At 39.6% G+C, this 17,000-nt stretch overlaps 1 protein-coding gene across 1 annotated transcript in view; it reads left to right on the forward strand.

Annotated features, from left to right (window-relative positions):
• Window positions 1-17,000, forward strand: part of IFT88 (intraflagellar transport 88) — a 71,616-nt gene that overhangs the window by 6,709 nt on the left and 47,907 nt on the right. The window contains 9 exon segments of the mRNA XM_036831982.1: window positions 543-605; window positions 6,324-6,380; window positions 7,507-7,560; window positions 8,167-8,230; window positions 8,900-8,969; window positions 12,058-12,148; window positions 13,321-13,425; window positions 15,409-15,511; window positions 16,588-16,702. Of these exon segments, the coding sequence (XP_036687877.1) occupies window positions 543-605; window positions 6,324-6,380; window positions 7,507-7,560; window positions 8,167-8,230; window positions 8,900-8,969; window positions 12,058-12,148; window positions 13,321-13,425; window positions 15,409-15,511; window positions 16,588-16,702 (722 nt within the window).

Genomic DNA, 17,000 nt, shown 5'->3' on the forward strand with positions numbered 1-17,000 from the left:
CTCCCGTGAGATGAAAAGCCATTTTCAGTTGGGCAAGCGGAGATGAAACCAGAGCAAGTGTTTGCTCCATTTCTGGGAGAGGATACAGCCTTTTCTGTCCTAAGGTTTTCTCAGGTCAGGCTCCTAGCCATGGTCCAGAATATGGAAGAAGAGAGGGGAGGGAGAGAGGGAAAAAGGATGGGGGGTGTTCTCTGTTCCTACCGCTCCAGCTGCTTGGAAAAGAGAAACAGAAGAAAGGCCATATCCTTGCAGACTTGATCTTTTAACCACGTGTGTTGATAGCACCCATTTAAACAGTAGCCAGTGAAATGGCCTTAAACTTGACTGACATTGTCAGTACTCCTCTCCCTAAGGGGGGAAGGGGCTTTGGCATTTTGTAGTGTGAAGGGGGATTTGAGGACAGGAGTCCTTGAGCCCTACCTGGATGTCAGCAGAGGGAGGAAGATGGATTATAGAGGATCGTGAACACCAAACAGTCGAGGTTAAACATTTAAAAAAATTGTCACTTCATGTTGAATGTTAAGTTTGCCTTTTCATTTTAGGAATTGGAGAATGACACAGCTTTTCAGCAAGCTGTGAAAACTAGTCACGGCAGAAGACCTCCAGTAAGTGAATTTTTTTTATTGTGGTAAAAAACACATAATTTACCATCTTAACTGTTCTTAAATGTACACGTTGGTAGTGTTAAATTAATTCCCATTGTTGTGAAACAGATCCCTGGAACTCTCTGTCTTCCCAAACTGAAACTCTGTCCCCATTAAACAACAACCCCCATCTCCCTCCGCCAACCCCTGGCCCCCACCATTCTACTGTCTTTATGAGTTTGACTATTCTAGGTACCACGTATAAGTGGAATCATACAGTTTTTGTCCTTTTGTGACTGGCTTATTTCATGTAGCATAATGTCCTCAAGGTTCATCCACGGTATAGCCTGTGTCAGGATCTCCTCCCTTTTTAAGGCTGAATAACATTCCATTGTATGGATGGACCACATTTTGTTCCATGGACACTTGGGTTGCTTCCACCTCTTGGCTGTTGTGAATAGTGCTGCTATGAACATGGGTGTGCAAATGTCTTGAGACCTTGTTTTCAATTCTTTGGATATATACCCAGAAGTGGGATTGCTGGATCATATGGTAGTTTTATGTTTAATTATTGGGAGAACCTCCATACTCTTTTCCATAGTGGTTACACCATTTTACAATCCCACCAACAGTGCACAAGGGTTCCAGTTTCTCTACACCTTCACTAACACTTGTTATTTTCTATTTTTTTGATAGTAGCAACTTTAATGGGTATGAGGTGATTCTCATTGTGGTTTTGATTTGCATTTCTCTGATGATTAGTGATGTTGACTATCTTTTCATATGCTGTTTGGCCATTTGTATATCATCTTTGAAGAAATGTCTGTACAAGTACTTTGCCCATTTTTTAACTGGGTTATTTGATTTTTTTGTTGTTGAGTTGTAGGAATTCTTTATTGGATATATGCTTTGCAGATATTTTCTCCCATTCTATAGGTTGCTTTTCTTAAATTCTGTTGATCGGGTTCTTTTTTTTTTTTTTTTTTGAAAGATAGGAAACATCTTTTTTTTTTTAATTTAATTTAATTTATTTATTTATTTATTTTTGGCTGTTTTGGGTCTTCATTTCTGTGCGAGGGCTTTCTCTAGTTGTGGCAAGCGGGGGCCACTCTTCATCGCGGTGCGCGGGCCTCTCACTATCGCGGCCTCTCTTGTTGCGGAGCACAGGCTCCAGACGCGCAGGCTCAGTAGTTGTGGCTCACGGGCCCAGTTGCTCCGCGGCATGTGGGATCCTCCCAGACCAGGGCTCGAACCCGTGTCCCCTGCATTAGCAGGCAGATTCTCAACCACTGCGCCACCAGGGAAGCCCTGATCGGGTTCTTTGATGCACAAAAGTTTTTATATTTGATGTAGTCCCATTGGTCTGTTTTTGCTTTTGTTGCCTGTGCTTTTTGGTGTTATAGCTAAGAAATCATTACTAAGTCCAATGCCATGGAATTTTCCCCTATGTTTTTTTTCTAGGAGTTTTATAGTTTTAGGTCTTTTTACGTTTGGGCCTTTAATCCATTTTGAGTTCATTTTTGTATGTGATACAAGATTAAGGGTCTGATTTCATTCTTTTGTGTGGATATCCAGTTTTCCCAGCACCATTTGGGAGAGACTGACCTTTCCACATTGTATGGTCTTGGCACCCTTGTTGAAGATCATTTGACCTTTTTTTAAAAAAAAAAAAATTTATTTATTTAAAAAATTATTTTATTTTTATTTATTTATTTTTTTTGGCTGCGTTGGGTCTTTGTTGCTGCACGCGGGCTTTCTCTAGTTGGGGCAAGCGGGAGCTACTCTTCGTTGTAGTGCGTGGGCTTCTCATTGCGGTGGCTTCTCTTGTTGCGGAGCACGGGCTCTAGGCTCGTGGGCTTCAGTAGTCGTGGCATGTGGACTCAGTAGTTGTGGCTCACGGGCTCTAGAGCGCAGGCTCAGTTGTGGTGCACGGGCTTAGTTGCTCCGCGGCATGTGGGATCTTCCCAGACCAGGGCTCGAACCCATGTCCCCTGCATTGGCAGGCGGATTCTTAACCACTGCGCCACCGGGGAAGCCCCTGTCCTCACTTCTGACACCAGTTGCAAAACCACCTTCAGCGCCGGTCCTTTTCTGAAAGGACTCGCAGAACTCGCTGAAAGCTGGTATGCTTACAGTTTATTACAGGGGAAGGATACAGGTTAAATCTGCCCAGAGAAGAGAGACACGGGGCACAGTCTCGGGCGGTCCAAACGTGGGGCTTCTGGTCATCCTTTCCCTGTGGAGCTCTGGGTGGCATTAATCTCCCAGCCACTCTGAGTGGTGGCGGTACTTGGGAGGATTGCTAGCAAGGAAGCCCTCCCACCACTCTGGTGTCCAGAGTTTTCATGGAGCTCCGTCACATACTGTCCTCATGGCTGCCCGTTACTCTCCAGCCCCTCCTGGAGGTTCAGGCTCATAAGTCTGGAGTTTAGACTGTCTGGTGGCCAAAGCCCCCAGGCAAACAGGGGTGTGTCAGGCAGGACATTCCAGGGGCTTGCAGATCTCCTCCCAGTAGCAAAGGGCAAAGCCAGACCTCTCTTTGGGTGAAGTCAATTCTTGACTACACATTCCACAAGCTATATTTTAATTTTGAGTTTACCTTCATTATGGAAAGAAAATTGTAGGTCAAGTTCTTGCACTTGGCTAATGACAAGGCCGTAAGGTTTTTGAGGAGGCAGACTGTCTTATTGTTCTTTCTTTGCCTGCTGTGGGTCCTCCACAGATCTTTATCACATGACTTAGTAAATAAGCAAACATTGTCTTCAGTTTACTGATTCTGGGTGTCAGACAGGTGGTAATGTCTCCAGGCTGGCCCTTCATTGATATTTAGAAATGACTTCAGAGATCCTCACGTTATGCTGAGGAAAACAAGCCTGGGGAGGTGAGGTCTCGCACTTACCTGTAACCAGGACAGAGCTCAGGTCTCCAGCCGCCTTGAATGATATTTTCATCACACCCTACTTACTATATTAAAGGGGAAAAAATTGTGCAACTGTTATATGAAAGGGACTGGGCTCACTCAAGAGGGACAAAATTGCAGCTAGCTCCAGAGGAACCTAAGGAGGAGAATAAAAGGGACAGAAATAGAAATTACAAGGCATAATGTATTATGTGCTGGAAAAAGAGTATAAATTGCTATGGGACCACAAAGATCAGTTTTTTATCACTAGTTGGGACAATCAGAAGAGGCTGCTTAGAAGATAGGTTTACAGTTGAATATTTAAGGATGTGCACAGTTCAGATTGCCCTTGAGATCTGTGAAGAAAGGCACTGTGGTGAGGGTGCAAGGTGAAGAAAGGCGGCAACATAGGATCCAGTCCACCTAAGAGATGAGTCCAGTGCCAAAAATAAAACCCAGAAGAACGGATCTAGTCATTAGTGAGTAGTTAAAAAGAAAAATGGTCTCTTTCCTTCAATTTGTTCTCACAGAAAAATATTGCTGAGACCCACATCCTTCCTTTTCATGTTTTTCCAAGACCTGTTATCTGTCAATTAGGTCAAGTTTGGTAATGGTTTTGTTCAAATTTTCTATATTTTTACTGATTTTTTGGGGGGAGGGGGAACTACAGTTCTATTAATGAGAAAAATGGTCAAATCTTACACTGTGATTGTGGTTTTCTTTCTTTTTTTTAGGCTTTTGATTTATATATTTGGAGGAAAGACATTTAGAATTGTTATATTTTTGTGTTAAATTGACCCTTTTATTGTTATAAAATGTCCTGTCTCTGGTAATGCTGTTTGTCTGTTTTGTCAAATATTAGTATATTGCTAGAGCTACTCAAGCTCTCTTTTGTCTAGTGTTTACATTGTATGTCTTTCCCATCTTTTTGCTTCCAGTATTCTCATATCTATATATTTAAGATGTATTTCTTATTAGCAGCATGAATAGAGCTCTGGGTTTTTTGTTTTTGTTTTAATATTGTCAGATAATCTTCTTCTTTTAGTCTATTTACACTTAATGAAATTACTGATTTGGTTTAAATTTGTTGCCTTAGTATTTGCTTTTTGTTTTTTCCTGCCTTTTTCATGTTTCATTTTCTCTCCTCTCTTATCTTGTTTTGTTTGATTATTTTTTATTATTCCATTTCTCCCTCTGTTATCTTGGGAGCTTACATTCTTTAGCCATTTTTTAGTGTTTTTGTAAAGATTACAATACTCATCTTTAACTTATCAAAGTCTAGTATAATTTAGTATTTTACTACTTTCTGGACAATGCCAGAATTTTACGTTTTTTTCAGTTTTCAGTTCTAGAATTTCCATTTATCCATTTTTTATAGTTTTTAGTTCTCTACTGAAATTGTCATCTTGTCTTTTAATTCGCTGAACATATTGACCATAGTTGTGTTAAAGCCTGTGTCTGATGTTTCCATCGCATGTTTCCCCTTCTGCCTGTCTTTCCATTTATTTCTCTTGGTTTTGGTTAGGTAGTCTTGCTCCTATGTGTCTGGTTGTTTTTAATTGAATGCCAGGCATTGTAAATGAAGATTTTTAGAGATAATTTAAGGCTGTATGTCTGTGCTGTCTAGTGTGATAGCCACTAGCCACATGTGACTATTTATATTTAAATCATTTAAAAGTAAGTAAAGTTTTAAAATCCAGATCCTATTGCCTGAGCCACATTTCAAATGCTCAACAGCCACATGTGGGTAGTGGCTGCCTTATCAGGACAGGTATCTTTTACTAGAGAGAATTTACTTTTGCTTATGGCCTCAGAGATGCAAGGAATCCTGAATCACCTCAAGCCAGTTGAGTTTGAGATGATTCTAAATTGGGCTCAGGTCTTAAAAGGGCTGGTGTCCTTCTGATTTCCCTTCCAGTCTGAGTGTAGCCTTTGGAGGTCAGTCAAGTCTGAATACTGGAGGATTCCCAGGGCTGCCACCTCAGCAGGCCCAGCTCCAGGGTTTATGTCTTCAGCCCTGTCTTCTGTAAAAAGCTCTGTTCAGCCTTGCGGCCTGGCCTTCCGCATTAACAGACACCCCTGGGAGAAGAGCAGCCCAGACGCAGCTCAGCCCTCAGTCTTCCCTTCTGTTCCTCAGCTTGAGGCCTTGTAATTCCTCATGGCCTTGATGGTTCTCTAATGTATCTAAACTGATTTTTTGCAAAAATATTTTTGTCCCCAGCTGCCTTAGTTGTTCTTAGAGGGAGAGATGTTTAAAACAGCGGTCCGTCAAGCCAGAAGTAGAACTCCTCTAAGAATGATGTTTTAATCAAATACTTAAACAAAGATGCCCAACAGCTAACCTGTTTAGCGTACTTTCTCACCTCTGTGGTCCTGTTTGATTCCAGTTACAACTTTGTGATCAACATACTTTGTATCTTTATTTCAGAGATGAGAACATTTAGGTTCAAAGAGGTAAAATAAACAAGCAAGTAGAGGGAGAGCTGAGATTCAACCCCAGATTCCCTGAGATCCTCTGTCTGTTGTTAGACCCAGCGTCTGGCAGTGATAATCATGCAAAATGAATGGTAGGCGTGACTGTGAAGACTCATCTGTCTTATTGGCCCCTCAGGTCATTCTAAAGTCCCTTTTCTCCTTTAAAATGAGTTCCAGAATAGGTCTCCTTCCTGATACTTAAAATACTTGAGCTCTTTAATATTTAGAATAATTTAAAAGAAATTATTCTAAATATTATATAAATATTTCTCTATTGATGAGCCTATATTTTCTATTTCTTTTCCAATATTCTATTATATAACTTAATCTGAATTCTATTAACTATGTTTTTTTTCCTCCCCAAGATAACTGCTAAAATACCAAGCACAGCAGTTGCTAGACCTGTAGCTACTGGATGTGGGGTAGGTTTTCTTAAGCTGAAGATATGAAGATGCATTTTCTCATACATAAGTTCAGTTTAGGTAGTTAGTTCTAAATAAGTTTGGCTACCTTTCAGCCCATGACCTGGATATATTTTCCATTTTGGTTAGTGATGAACATTATAAATTGTTGATTAATAGGTTTGAATATTCTAGTCATTTTGGTTTAAATATAACAAAATATTTTATTGTCTTTTCCTACCTGTAAACCTTGTGTTTGTTGATTGACTTCGTTTCATTTTCTATATAATATAACCAAGTGTCATGTGTATTCCATTTGTATATCTTATGTGAGGTTAGATGTTATTTAAACATAATGTTTATAATTTTTAAAAACTTACTGATTAATACATGAAAAAATAAAATTTAAGAAAAACTTCAGAGGCATATAATTGGGTCTTGCTTTTATTTGAGATCGTTGGAGGAAAGATGCTATATTAAAATCCATAAAAGAAAATCTTTTAAATCTTGCCCAAAATACCTACAATTTGGATATTTTAGCTTATGTGAAATAATAGAGGAATGGGAGAAAAATGGAGGAATGAGGTGAAATAGTTTTTCTTAGTCTTTATGATAATATTTCTTAGGGGTCATAAAAATGGTTTTAGAACCTAGAGGTCCCGGGCACTTGCCTTCCAAGTGTCCCTTCCTGTGAATGAAGAAAGTGGCCTTATACGTTATATAACAGCGTATCATGTGACGCATACGTTTATTAATCAACCAAAGCAGGTATCACTCATAAATTTGGTTTTTGGTGATGTTTCAGCATAGGAGACAGCCAGCTTTTCTGTGAAGGGCCCTGTGGTTTAGGCTCTTCGGAACCCAGCTCAGCATTCCCAGAGAGGCAGCCACAGACGATGTGCAGGCAAATGGGCTGCGGCTGTGTCCCAGTACAAAGGCTGAGGGTTGTTGTTTGCCAATGCCTGTTTTAGAGTTTTATTGTTTGATCCTATATCCTCGGGAGATAAATGGAAAAAAATTATGTTTAGGTTTACTTGCCAATAGAACGAAGGGAAAAAAGTTATAAAGAAAACTTTTATACTTTGGTTTATAAAATTAAATGTAGGCCTTTTTTGGAATCGTTTTAACTTAGTTTTTTGTTTACTAGTCCAAGACATCCCTGGCATCGTCAATGGGAAGACCAATGACAGGGGCTATTCAGGTATCTCCATTGTGTGGGTGTTCATTTTGGGCCTTCCTGTGACAGAATATTATTACCAAAGTTTTTTTAAGTTGTTACTTGTATAGTGACCCTGGTTCTTTAAACTGTGGGCTAAAGTTTGGGCCGTTTGAAATCTTTGGTGGCAAAGTCTCTTTGGATTTATTTACTCAGGTCTCAAATGAAATCCCACTGGGAATGGACATAGGCCTGATAGTTTGCTTGTAGGATGTACTCCGGGACCCACTTTTCCTTTGCTGTCATTTACAGCAGTGTCTGCGGTTTCTCTCTTAGGCATGTAGGAGACCAGCCAAAAGTAGGGGAGTAGCCAGCTACTAAGCTGCATAAGGTACTGCCTAAAAATCCTTAAGCGTGCGTTTCTTTTCAAACTGGGAGTAAGTCCAGTTACACAAGGAATCAGAATTTGACAGAGGAAAGGTGAAGTGCAGACAGGCTGGCACATGAGGAGGTGGGAGCACGGAGCAAGCCGGCAGGGGACGGAACCAGTGTTACACGCTGGGCTGTATCATGACGTGTGTCGTGCAGCTCTGCAAGTAAGAGGCAGGTGTTATTTAAGAATGCTCTTTAAATGACGCTTGTTCTCCTAAGGATGGAGTTACTAGACCCATGACGGCAGTGAGAGCAGCTGGTTTTACCAAAGCAGCTTTGAGAGGTTTGTTCTATTTCAGCTACTAATTTTTTCACATCTTTAAATTTTTTAAATGTTTTTGTATGTGTAAATATATTACCATATTAAATAAAGTCTAACATGCCATTGATTATTTTAGGTACCATTAAGAAAGGAAAGGGGTGATGAAAATGTTCTGCCTCCCAGTTGAGGTGGTAGTTACACTGGCATGTAATCTGTCAAAATGTACCGAGTTCTACATTTAAAATTTGTATGTGAGTTAGAGCTAAAGAATTAAAGGTGAAAATAGTATTTAAATATATGATAAGTTAAATAATAATTTTTAAATAAAATTGTTGTGACAAAAATTAATGATTATTATACCAGTAATGGAAAATTAAAAGGCTAATACCAGGTTATTACTCACATGATTGACCATTTAGAGTTCATAATGGGGATAGTTTACTATGGGGGAGAAATAAATACTGAGAGATATTTATTTTTGTTTTTACATGGTAACACACAGTTTTATTTACATGGTTTTATGTATGTTAAAAATCTTACCAGTTTCTCAATATGCAAAATATTTATGAAAGCATAAAAAATGTCCATTCCATTTAATAAATAGGTAAATTAAATAGCATGTGCGCGGTTTCATATCCCTTCAGTTGTGCTGGATTGAGCACTAAACGTGAACTCTTGATTGTGTCTCAGGCTCTGCGTTCGACCCCCTCGGTCAGTCGCGGGGCCCTGCACCGCCCCTGGAGGCCAGGAACGAAGACAGGTATGCAAGTCCTGTGCTGCTCTGCTGTGGTTGTTGCATGTTCTTAACTTTTACTTCTCAAGTACATAATTCTTACATATTTGAAAAGTTTATGTCAGCAGAATAGTAACCAAAGCGTCATCCCTGGTTCTCGGAACTAGCAAAAGAATCAAGTCTCAGAAAAGCAGCCCTGTGTGTTCCATGCAGTTTTACTGTAATATTATTGACTTGAAGATGTGTCTTATTTTTATACGTGCCAATATTGATTCTCTTGAAGGCCAAATGGGGTTGTACATGTAATAAGATATTCTTATTTTAAAAGGATATTTCAAAGAAAAAAATTAAGAAAATGTATGTTAGTTTGTCATTGAGAAATATAATTTTTTATAGAATTAACTTAGTTTTGTGCCATTGACTAGAGAGTCGCTAAAAAGCTACGGTGTAGGGCTTCCCTGGTGGCGCAGTGGTTGAGAGTCTGCCTGCCAATGCAGGGGACACGGGTTTGAGCCCTGGTCTGGGAAGATCCCACATGCCGCGGAGCAACTGGGCCCGTGAGCCACAACTACTGAGCCTGCGCGTCTGGAGCCTGTGCTCTGCAACAAGAGAGGCCGCGATAGTGAGAGGCCCGCGCACCGCGATGAGGAGTGGCCCCCGCTCGCCGCAACTAGAGAAAGCCCTCGCACAGAAACGAGGACCCAACACAGCTAAAAATAAATAAATAAATAAATAAATAAATAAATAGATGTATACAAAGTTGTTAAGAGAATAGATCTTAAAAGTTCTCATCACAAGAAGAAAAAGCAATTGTAATTAAAAAAAAAAAAACTACGGTGTAAATTCAACTGTGTACATTTACTGATATCTAAGCACCATTAGATTTTACAAACAGTGAAAGCAGCCAGCATTTACCGAGTGCTCACTGTGCGATCACTGCGTGCCCTGCGCTGTGCACAAGCGTCCCCGAGAAGACCGAGCTCTTGTGTCATCAGTTCAGGGGGAGGGAAGCATGGAGAGCTCGCTGGGTCAGGCTAGTAGACGGCAGGACTGAGACTTGAACCCAGGCGGTCTACTTCCAGGGCTCATGATTTTAAATTGTAATTCTTAAAACCGGTATTTGGGCTATTGTATAAATTACATAATTTCCTTTTTTGACTAATAAGGAACTTCTATAGAAAGTCAGTTTACTTTGTATCCTAGTTAATGACAGCAAGTTTGCTAATAAATACATGTTATCTTAAGTATGTCATTTAGGATCCTTTCAGCTGCTAACAGCTGAAAACATCAGGAAAAACACACACAACAAGAATGTTTTATTATCTCCCATAACAGGAGGTCTGGAGGATGGTTAATTTAACTGCTCAATAACCTCACGCTGGTTCAGCTTCTTTCTGATTCTCTTGGCTCTTCTTCAGAGCCTGCCCATCGTCATGATTCCAGGAGGGCTGTGGGAGTTCAGAACCTTCCTGCAGTTGATAAAACCTAGAGTCAGAAGGTGCTCAGTCTTAGGTCCCCTTTGAAGAGCAGGGATCTTTCCGGGAGACATCTGCCCCAGGCAGATGCGTCTTCATTTCTCATTGGCCAGAAGTTCATCACACGCGCCTGATGGAACCAGACATTAGGCAGGAGGGGGAGACTCTCCCGTAGCCTAGCTTCCGCGTGCGGGGACGCAGGGCGGCGGCAGGCTCCTGTGGAGGCGCCCAGCAGTGTCTGCACAGGGTTCATTCTCCTGGCGGCTGGTAGGGACGGGGTAGTGACTTCCACTGTCTTCATCAAATTCTCTTACAGAGTTTTAGCGTTACGTTTTTATATTGATATTTTAGGCTGAATGATAACAACCTGTAAGCAACATTTAAAGACATTTATTAGAGTGTTTCAGACAGCTTGAAAATAGAATTCTGTACTTTGAATTTGGAACTTTCTAACCTTTAGAAAGCCACCATCTATTATTAGAATTTTGCAATCTCTATAAACTAATAAAATATGTTGTCTTAATCCCAGGTTTTACTGAAGAATGTGATTTTATAGACAAACCTATACTGTGAAATTTATTCCTGTGTTCTTTTCAAAAGTCCATTTGTAGAGAATTAAGAGAATTGATGTTTACTGTGATATATTTGTAGTAAAAGTTTATTTAGGCAGTGATGTACATTCAGAGTGTTGTGTTTTATTGAAAGAAAGTAGTAGTAAAACAACACTGATGTTGTGTTTGAAACATGGCTGATCCGGGGACACTTCATTTGCTACTAATGAAGTCAGGGTTTTAAACTTCCTCACCTTGTTAGAAGTCTCTGTGGTGAGTGGGGCTTCCCTGGTGGCCCAGTGGTTAGAACTCGGTGCTTTCACTGCCATGGCCCCGGGTTCGATCCCTGGATGGGGAACTGAGATGCCACAAGCCACACAGCATGGCCAAAGAAAAAAAAAGTCTCTGTGGTATCTATTCGGTAGTAAATAATTTTTCTTTCTTTTATGGGGTCTTCAGTCTTTCTAACCATAGATAAAGTTTTCATTTGCCATAGAATCTGCTTTCCTTTGGGGGTGGAAATGCAGCAGCGTGGCCCTAGAGTTACCTTATCATGTGTTTAGATCCTGGCTCTGGCACTTACTAGCTGTATGATCTCAGGCTTAGTACTTAACTTTCTTTCTTTTTCTTTTGGCCACCCTGTGTGTCTTATGGGATCTCAGTTCCCTGACCAGGGATCGAACCCGTGCCCCTTGCAGTGGAAGCACGGAATCCTAACCACTGGACAGCCAATACTTAACTTTCTAAACCTCAGTCTCCCTGTCAGTGAAATGAGATAATGATAGTACTTGTATCAAATATTCTTATGAAGATTAAGTGACATAATTAGGGTAAAGCATTTAGCTCAAAATTAAGTTACACTTATGCTAAATAAACGTTAGCTATTTTTACTATTATGAATATTATATAATGTAGTTATTAAAAACAGTGGTACATTTATTCTTTAAGGCCACTTATATATTTGTCTTATCTGTGACTTACTCTTAAAGTTTATAAGCACATGATGGACAATGTTAAAAGTAGGTTAAATTTTGTATGTATTATTAGTGGTTGAATGATTCAAAATATACTTGCTTTTTTCTTTAACAGTCCAGAAGAAAAGATAAGACAATTAGAGAAGAAAGTAAATGAGTTGGTAGAAGAAAGCTGTATCGCTAACAGTTGTGGAGACTTAAAATTGGTGAGTTCATAAACTGATAAGATTCAAGATTATGAAGTGTGTGCATATGTATGTACCTATGTAAGCACATGTATAGATAAATGCTTTCATTTTTTTGTGGACTAGGCTTAGAGTTTTCACTGAAATAATTATTTTGAGAACCTGCAGTTGTAACTCTGCTTCATGAACTCTGAAGTCAAAACAATTGGCTGATTTTGTAATTTTTCACATCGGTCATTTAAGGAGGGGAAAAAATTCCAGTGCATCGGTTGGCTAGATTCTGCAGCCTGGTGGGCTGCTGGATGGATCGCACAGCCTGCTGCAGGTGGAGCCCATGGCCCACACACAGCACTAAGGGCTGTTTTCTCATTTAAGCCTGACTGCCCTAAAGTATTTTGTCCTAAGTGAACTGCAAAGTCGCGGTTTGCTTCTTGGCAGTCCAACTCTGCTGCTTTTTTTTTAATTGAATCTTTTCTCTTAGTTTGCTTTGTTCACATTACTTTGGTCATCATACCACATAAATATAATTTCTGTGACTTAGTTATCAGATCAATGAATACCATTAGAAAGATTCAGTATAAGCTACTTTTATTGCTCACAGAACCTGTGCTTTTTTATCTAGTTCTAAAATAAAAATCCCATGTTTAATTAATGTGACTGTGGTCAGTCTCTCAGTGGAAATCAATAAAAGGTTCTTGGCATCCTGAGTAAGATCTGAGCAAAACTAAGGATCTGTTGTCGTATTGGGTAGCAGTTATCCATGATCCATGATCCAATGTCTGTATTTTGAGCATCCGAGAAACCAAACAAATCCACCTAAATTCCTACCTCATGAGATTGAATTAAAACACCAAAGATTCAGGAGTTGGGAGGAAAAAGGAAGTAGATAGACATGGTCAAACCTAAAGGGGGTGGGAGGTGAGGTGATGGAGAACCTCGGCGGGGGGCAGGTGTGCTCCAGGTCTTAGCCCCCGTGCTTCCTCTTCTTTCCCAGAGAAGACACTCGGCCTTTCCATGCGGGAGGAAGAGCTCCCGTTTAAACAATGGAAGGGGAGTTTATGGTAGGAGCACACGGGGCATCAGGGAACCCAGGGGTAATGCGGCCAACCCCTGCTTCCCGCAGACACTTCCCAAATGCACCAAATTCCGTGTGAGTGCTCAAAGGAGTTTACACAGTATACGCTTGATTTCAGGCCTTAGAAAAGGCAAAAGATGCAGGAAGAAAAGAGAGAGTCCTGGTGAGACAACGAGAACAAGTTACAAGTCCAGAAAACATCAATTTGGATTTAACTTACTCAGTAAGTATGAAGTACCTGTTGAGTACAGTTATCTTGGCAAGAATTTATGGATTCCAGAACTCTTTTTTCTTTTTTGTTTCTTGTTTTCTCTTGTTCTTTAAGCCTTATTGGACTTAAGGTGCCCAGAATTAGATTAATAATACTCTTTAGTTCATGGGACCACTCTTATCTTTGGTCTGTACAGTGATCTTCTTTAGTTAGTTAATTAGTCATTTTTAATAATGTAGTAAATACTTGTAAACCTACCAGCCAAGGACTCGTGAAGATTGCTAATATTTGGATTCTATTCAGTGTGGATACTTTAACGAGATTCGTTTTGTTTTGTTTTGAGGTATTATTGGGATACAGTGTTCTGTTAGTTTCAGGTATACAACACGGTGACTTGATATTTGTATATATTATGAAATGATCACCACAATAAGTATAGTTAACATCCGTCACCAAACATAGTTAGAGAGATAATGGGGTTCTAATTTATTTATTTATTTATTTATTTTTGGCTGCGTTGAGTCTTTGTTGCTGCGCGTGGGCCTTCTCTAGTTGCCGCGAATGGGGGCTACGCTTGGTTGCGGTGCACGGGCTCTAGGCACACGGGCTTCAGTAGTTGTGGTGCGTAGGCTTCAGTAGTTGTGGCTCGCGCGGTCTAGAGCTCAAGCTCAGTAGTTGTGGCTCATGGGCTTAGTTGCTCCGTGGCATGTGGGATCCTCCCGGACCAGGGCTCGAACCCATGCACTGGCAGGGGGATTCTTAACCACTGCGCCACCAGGGAGGTCCCAATAATGAGATTCTAATGTGGACTTTTTGGTCTGTGATTTTAGAGAACTTCAAACTAGGTGAATAAGATAATGTTCTGTGAGGAGAGTAGGGGGAAAAAACCAGCTAATTTCTAGCAAAATTTATTCAATTCTGAAAAGACACTTCTTTGATATTTATACTGCTGTTTAAAAGGGTGTGTTTTCAGTAGGAAAAGTCTTCATACGCTAAACAAGTGGAAAAAAGGACATTAGAACTTAGAATAAGAAGAATTTTTAGATGTTTACTATTTATAGCTAATATTTTTAAATTCCATGGAGTCTTTAGATTTGGGAATAATTTGTGATTATTATTTTTTTTCCTTTAGGAACATAATTTACTGTAACTTAAAGATTTAAATTATAAATTTGCATATAGAGCAGCAATACTGTACAAATTAAGCTTTAAGGTATTCCACATGATGTTTAATTTATATTTACAAAGAGAGTTTGGTCTACTATCTTTCTTATTCCTTTTATTACCAGCAATAGTAATAATACACATTTATTCTTTGTGGGTCTTCCTGAGATTAAAAGATAGCAAATCCATTAATTAGAAAGAATACATGGAAAATTAGGTGAAATTTAGAGGAAAGCTCCACCTGTCTTTTTTTTAATAAATTTATTTATTTAATTTATTTATTTTTGGCTGCATTGGGTCTTCGTTGCTGCATGCAGGCTTTCTCTAGTTTCGGTGAGCGGGGGCTACTCTTTGTTGCGGTGTGCGGGCTTCTCATCGAGGTGGCTTCTCTTGTTGCGGAGCATGGGCTCTAGGCACGCGGGCTTCAGTAGTTGCGGTACATGGGCTCAGTAGTTGTGGCTCGCGGGCTCTAGAGTGCGGGCTCAGTAGTTGTGGCTCGCGGGCTCTAGAGTGCAGGCTCAGTAGTTGTGGCGCACGGGCTTAGTTGCTCCGTGGCATGTGGCATCTTCCTGGACCAGGGCTCGAACCCGTGTACCCTGCATTGGCAGGCGGATTCTTAAGCACTGCGCCACCAGGGAAGCTCCCACCTGTCTTAATGTTCTGGTTCATATTGTAGTGCAAGGTGTTCTCTGTGTACTTCATTGCCTAATGGGTTGGGAATCTTGATAGAAGCATCTAACTTTGCTATAGTATTTTAATCTCTAGAAAGATAATAGGCAAAAGGGGCCTAAAATGATCATTATGTGTCTCTTTGCAATATTTTTTCCTTAGGTTCTTTTCAACTTGGCCAGTCAATATTCAGCTAATGAAATGTATCCTGAAGCACTAAACACCTATCAAGTTATAGTGAAAAATAAGATGTTTAGCAATGCAGGTAAGTGTGTATAGTCAGTTTTTCCAATAAGTATAGTTCTTTTGTACTGTTAATTTACAATTTCCTCACTTTATGCTTTCTTATAATGAAATGATCTGTGCTCTGAGCAAATTCATATTTGTGATAGAGGTGCCCTGCTTAAAGATATGAAAATTCACACAAATACAAATGAAGAAATACAGTTGGTATAAGATATATTGCCTAACAGTAAATGAAAACAGTATTCTGTATCACAGGTAGAATGAGCCATGGCAACCTACAGAAAGAACATGCTTTCTCTTGTATAATTATCCACAAGAGACTCTTGTTTATATTTAGCATTTATATTGTGTAATTTTTTGGCCTCAGTATTAAAGTATATCAGAATATCATTTTCTTTAATATTTTATTAAACTGTTACATCATATAGTTTAAACCAGGTAAGTGTACTCTTTTTGTTCCTGAGCTACAGGCATCTTCATCCTGGGTCCTGGGGTGGGCCCTGTAGAGTGGAGGGAGGATCTGGATTTTGGAGAGCTAATTATTACCTAAGATCCTCCAAGTCCTGGTGAGAAGATGTGAGGGATTATTCGAGTACGAGTTGGAAAGTCTAGACAAGCTTTCTGAGTGGACGTTGCATTTGAGCCGAGTCTCAAGTTTTGTAGAAACACTTTTTCTCATCAATTCATAAATGCTTACTGTAGAAAACGTGGGGAAAAAAGGATAAACTGTACATATTGGAGCTCTGGAAGATGCTGGAATAACGTCCAAAAGAAGGTCTCATTTTGAATTATCTAATATTTTTTAAGTCCCATGTTTTCTTAGAAGAACACAACTCCAGTTTTATAATGTCACTCTATTGTTTTCTAGCCATGTTTCCAGGAATCCATCTGTCTTAAGTTCCAATTCCTTGCAGAAGTTTAGTGTGCACATACATGAAAATAGTATAACTGTTTTAAAGTGAGAATTTTAGTTAATGTCTTAAGCTTCATAAGTTGCGAAGACCTTCAAAAAATATAAATTAAGGTCATCTAAAATATCATAGAAAAAGTGGAAAAAGTAGGATATTATATATTCATTAAATTTTTTTTAATTAGGACGGTTGAAAGTGAATATGGGAAATATTTATTTAAAGCAAAGAAATTATTCCAAAGCCATTAAATTCTACCGAATGGCCTTAGATCAAATTCCAAGTGTCCATAAAGAAATGAGGTAAGTTTGTAAAATTTAAGTGTTGTTCTTCAGAAACAAGGTCACTCTTTTGACCCGTTGCCAGTGGGCTGAGTGCTTTGTGGTATCTGTACATGAGAGGTGTTAGATTTTTGTTGTAGCTGTAGTACTTTGGGCTGTCCCCTTGTGACTACTTGCATGCATTTGTGTGAAGGAAGTTAAAGGTTGAAGGCATAATATGTGATTAGTTGGAATAAAACTAAGCTAATGGGCCTATATAGGGAATAACGCTGCGGGCCATTAGCGCCATAATACAGCTTACTGCCAACACCAAATCAAA

The sequence above is a fragment of the Balaenoptera musculus genome, chromosome 18 (genome assembly GCF_009873245.2).
Source record: "Balaenoptera musculus isolate JJ_BM4_2016_0621 chromosome 18, mBalMus1.pri.v3, whole genome shotgun sequence".
NCBI classification, from domain to species: domain Eukaryota; kingdom Metazoa; phylum Chordata; class Mammalia; order Artiodactyla; family Balaenopteridae; genus Balaenoptera; species Balaenoptera musculus.